The 5,147-nt window shown below is 30.5% G+C and overlaps 1 protein-coding gene across 1 annotated transcript; it reads right to left on the reverse strand.

Annotated features, from left to right (window-relative positions):
• On the reverse strand, nt 1-633 carry LOC122591187. The gene is made up of 2 exons (XM_043763411.1): nt 414-633; nt 1-356 (listed from the first exon to the last, which is right to left on the reverse strand). Exons 1-2 carry the CDS (start codon nt 631-633, stop codon nt 1-3), a joined length of 576 nt encoding a protein of 191 aa, XP_043619346.1.
• Nucleotides 634-5,147: the final 4,514 nt, after the last annotated feature.

Genomic DNA, 5,147 nt, shown 5'->3' on the forward strand with positions numbered 1-5,147 from the left:
CTAATTATCGATATACGCCAAATCTTGACATCTAGGACATGCCGACCACTCGACATGTGTGCAATCGATGCTACCAAGCATCCCGGGCATATGATGTCGAAGCTCGTGGGCCTCGAAGATGCGCGCAACGTCGTGTGACGTCGGCCTGCGTAGGTACTCTCGGCTATACAACCGAATGATGGCGTTACAAAAATAATCAAGGGTCTCACGTGCGGTTCTGGCGGCCATGCACATGTACTCGTCATACTCGTCTGGTGCGTTACCCGTCGCGAGTTGCCTAACGGCGGATGTGCATTTCTGTATCGCCGTAAAACTTTTTCTTGCATCGTAACGTTCTTGGAAATACGGGAAGTTTGCTTCAATGTCTCACACGATATCTAAAAACATGGTCTTGTCCATTCGAAACTTCTTACGAAAGTAATCGTCTTCGTATTTTGGTTCTTGAACGAACCAATTGTTCAAAAGAGTGGCAAGACCAATTTCCCGACCCCGGTCCGTATACCGGCGAGTTTGAGGAGCACTAGAACTTGACGTATCTTCAAGATAGTGTAGCGCGTTAAGAAAGAATTCCATAGAGCTATCGTTTGATTCGTCGGGAGAGTCGCTCGAATTATTCAAATTACCGGAAGCCATACTTTTTGGTGATGGGTGTAAGAAATTAGTGATGAAAAGATTGAGTTGTTTGAATTTTATAAAAATGTAATGAAAATGGGAGTAGTTGTGTAAAAATGGGAGTAGTTATGTGTTGTTTTGGGAAGAAAAAAGGGTATATATATAAAGAAAGAGGTAAAACAAAAATTTGTTTAAAAAGAGAAAAAAACAAACGACAACAACATACTAGGCGTTAGGCTTGGTCAAAGGTCCACGTAGCCTGCTGTGGTTGGTTCTTTCCCTGCACGCGGTCCCCACACGCTTTTCTCTCTCCTCGGCTTCACTACACCAAAACCGCTCCCTTTTTCCCCACCCCAAATGACCGGCGGCGGTGTGTCCGCTTCACCCCACATGGGCCCGTGCCCTTCCCCGCCTCTACTCCTTCCCCTCTTAAAGTACTTTTGAGAAACAAGGAAGTTTTGAGTACAAACTTTGTCTGCACTTTGTTTTAAGTGTGATAATGGAGCAGTATATCGTTAATGGGGTGAACAATGGTTAGTGCTAAAAAGACACCTGAGGTCAAGAATGCCCCGATCAATGTACATCTTTTTACGAATCACTTCCTTGGTGCGGTAGTTGAGCGCACCTAGCCTCTTGGAAGAGGTAAGGAGTTCGAATCTCGGTGCATGTTCTCCTTTTTATTATTCCGTTCCAAAAAAAAACCTACATCTTTTAGGAGTTACTACATTTTGTGTACTTGATTTCAAGTTAAGTACATTTTTTGGGGCCTTTGTCGAGTATTATTGTTACTAAACACATGAACATTCATGTTCCTCTACTTTACTCCGTTGGTTCATGTATTTAACACGTATTAAAGAATTCTAGGCCTTTTAAATTGATAAAGTAAAAATTTATATGATAATAATAACCTTAAACAATTGATTGAAACTAAAAGGTAACCGATAGAACTTGACCTGCATATATATATTTCAATTATTGCTATTAGTAACGTAATTGATAGAAGTTAACTTTGGTTTTACAACATAGGGTTCTAATCATATAAAAACTAAAATTTTCGTGAAGACCAAAATACACCATGATTTAAATTTAACACAATGTGTTTTTAATGTATTTTTTGAAAACACATTGTGTTAAGTTCATATCACAGTGTGTTTGAATAATTTTCTGATTTTCACGCGCTATCAAAAACACACTGTGATTTAAAACTTAACACAAGTGTGTTTTAAGATTACACAAAAACACAATTAAAACACATGCATTGTGTTGAATTCAGATCACAGTGTGTTTTGGTCAGTTATCAAGTTTTTACAAAAAATTTAGTTTTCAAATGAATATTTCACTTACAACATAATAACAAAACTATGATTTTTTTATAAGTCTTTTCAAATTAATTGGCTACTATGTGGTTTTGATTTTTATTATGATTATGAAATTAGTGTTACATCTTATAAATATGTACGTAATTGGTGAATTTTACAAATAGCACAAAATTTTGAGATTTGTGTAACAATTTACTTTATAAGTCGTCAAGCTATAGAAACATCAAATCTTATGGACTTGGAAAGATAAAAAGAATGACTGATATCGAATGAATAAGAGTTGTTATCCAGTCGTTCACATCGCACATATTTTTCCTTCTTTGGATTTGGGTCTCAACAAAAGGAGGTATGAACAATGATTTTAGAATGAGTCATTAATATTTTATATAGTCATGAATATAACTTTATATATATAAAACAAGCAAAAGTATCACGCGTTGCTGCGGATTAATAATTTTAAAATTCATTGAAAAATTGAAAGAAATAATACGTATGCGTATAAAATTTCTCATGAGGATAAAGTCATTGATCTTCGTTTCCATAGGTAATGTTGTTAACCATTTGATCCAAAGATTCAAAGTTTAGATTTAGTCATGTAGAAAATTATATCTTCTTTTCTAGATTTTATAAATTTAAAAAAAGTTAATAACACCCAACATCGTCTTTCACTGATTTTGGGTCCCAATATTACTACGGTATATGAGGATGTTGAAATGTATACATTTTTATCCCTACCTAATTCGAGAGGTTGTTATCAAGTTCTATCTAAGATATATATATATAGGGATTGGGTATTGTAAAACAAGTATTAAAGTAAAACAAATAGGATATGATCTTGACCCTTAGATCATGTTTAAATTGATGCACGAAGATTCACGAAACAATTGATGTACAATGATTTTTATGATGCACGGTGATTATCACTATAGAAAAACCTATTGTTTTATTTGTTTTACATTAATACTTGTTTTATTTTACCTAAAACCTATATATATATATATATTGACTTGACGGCCAAATTGACGGCCGTCAGTGATAGGTATGGTCAATGTAAGTTTTTGACAACGATAAGTATAGCTCGCGTAATTTTTAAATTGTAAGTATGACCAGTGTAGTTTTGAACGAACCCCATGTATGATTTTTGTAATTTACCCTTTTTTTATTCTCATGTCTTGCAAGACAAGATGTTATATATATATATATATAATTGTAAATCTTAAGTATACACCATTAATGATCTACTTCAAAATGATATCAAAATAATCAAAGTCAATATATTAAAGTAATCAGAAACCTACTCATAGCAAATTTAGACTTTATATCTAAAAGGCTATAGAAAATATAATCGTAAATCCTATAAGTTAATGTAGGTTACAAATACAAAATTTAATATATAATATCTAGATTAGTTAAATCATATATCACAACTTAATCAATACGAAAGCTAAAGAAGAAACATACGAAAATCAACTTCATATAAATATTGATTTCAGTTTACCTTATTTTTTTCAACTTTAGTTAAATAAAAAAGTTATAGTTTCTTATATTCTAAAAGTGTGACATCCGTCACCAAAACCGGTACTTTATTATAGCCTCTAACTTAAATTCCAAATTTCTTGACTAGTCAATGTGCCTATATAGTATAACAAGTGTAGATTTCTGGTGAATAAAATCAATAATTATCAAAGTAATTTATAATCAATACAAGTAGTAGTAGAATAATAATAATAATAATAATAATAATAATAATAATAATAATAATAATAATAATAATAAGATTATACAACAACAAAAAATAAATAAATAAATAAAAATTTGAAAGTATAGCATTTAAGGGGGAGGGGCAACGACCAAAAGAAAAAAAAAATTGTATTTCTATTAGAACTCTTGTTAAATTATATATTAATATATCCTAATTACATTCAAACTCTAAAACACTTATCCTTATAATAAATATAAGTAAATACCTAAACAAAAAAAATAAAACTATTTTTGTTTCTCTTCTCCTTCTTGCCGTCAACCCAAAGAAAAAAAAGAGGGAAAACTCTCTCAAGATCAAAGCTATAATTTATTGGTAAGTTTAATTATAATTCAATTGAATCTTGATTTAAATTACAATTAATAATAAAGTTCTTAAAGATTATATTCTATTCTTTTTTTTTCAAGGTATCTAAGAAGAAGATCATCAATCTTGGGGTAAAATCACTTGTCTTCTATTTTCATAATATATATATATATATAAGCATATCTTTTTATTTATTAAATTTTTTTTATAAGTAACCTATTTGATGAATATATATTATGGCAAATTTATAATAATGAATGAAAGGGTTTTTTTAAGGGTTAAATCAAAAGCTTGAAGTATAAATCATATTAATGTTAAAAGTTTACGTATTTATTGTAGCATAATAATTAATGTAATTAAAAAAATTCAATTATGAAGGCATGAAAATCATAATAACAGATGTATATAGGTGTTGGAAAGATTTGAAAGTTTTTATATAAGTATTTAATTGTAGTAGTCTTTAAAACAGTAAGTTTGAGTTATTTTAGAATCTGGACAGATTCAGTTTATTAACTTTAAGAGGTCGTATCTTGGTCATGGAAAATGGTTAAGTCACTTTTTTGGTGTCTAAAATTAAGTTCAGGAAGTATACTTTCTTGTGGAAGTGGTTTCATGTCAAAATATGAGGTTTAAGGTTGTCAAACGAATTTTATAACAAAACTGCGCAAAGCTGAGTTTTCCGAACAGATTTTGGTCGACTTCAAATAGTCATATCTTGGTCGATTTTATGAACTAGAAAATTATTTTTCTCCAGAAACGTTTTTGAGATGTTAAGATTGTACAGTAAAAAAATTGGATTTTTTTGAAGCTTCGAAGGCCCTTAACTTTTATAAAACTTTTCTGTGCGCAAACAGTGATTTTTCTGGCTAGTCTGTAATCATTGAATTTTTAAAAATAGTTAACGTGCCAAATAAATTATGTAAAAATTTATGTAAGTATATAACACTCTAAGGTAACAGTAGTTAAGATTTGGAATCTTGAATCGTTCGTTTCATCCTAATAAAAAATAGATAAAGTTACCAAAAATTTCAGTAAATATGAACTTGTAGAATTTAATCTTAAATCATTAAAACAAATACCATATATTAAGTTATGTGACTTGTAGCTTAATAATATATGACAAATCAGTTGTGAATATTTTGAAAGTAGCC

Source organism: Erigeron canadensis, chromosome 1 (genome assembly GCF_010389155.1).
Source record: "Erigeron canadensis isolate Cc75 chromosome 1, C_canadensis_v1, whole genome shotgun sequence".
Lineage (NCBI taxonomy): Eukaryota > Viridiplantae > Streptophyta > Magnoliopsida > Asterales > Asteraceae > Erigeron > Erigeron canadensis.

Coding starts and splice junctions, on each gene's coding strand:
- LOC122591187 (XM_043763411.1), bottom strand. CDS start 633: ATGGCTTCCGGTAATTTGAATAATTCGAGCGACTCTCCCGACGAATCA. Junction 357..413: donor ATACGAAGACGATTACTTTC/GTAAGAAGTTTC, acceptor GAGACATTGAAG/CAAACTTCCCGTATTTCCAA.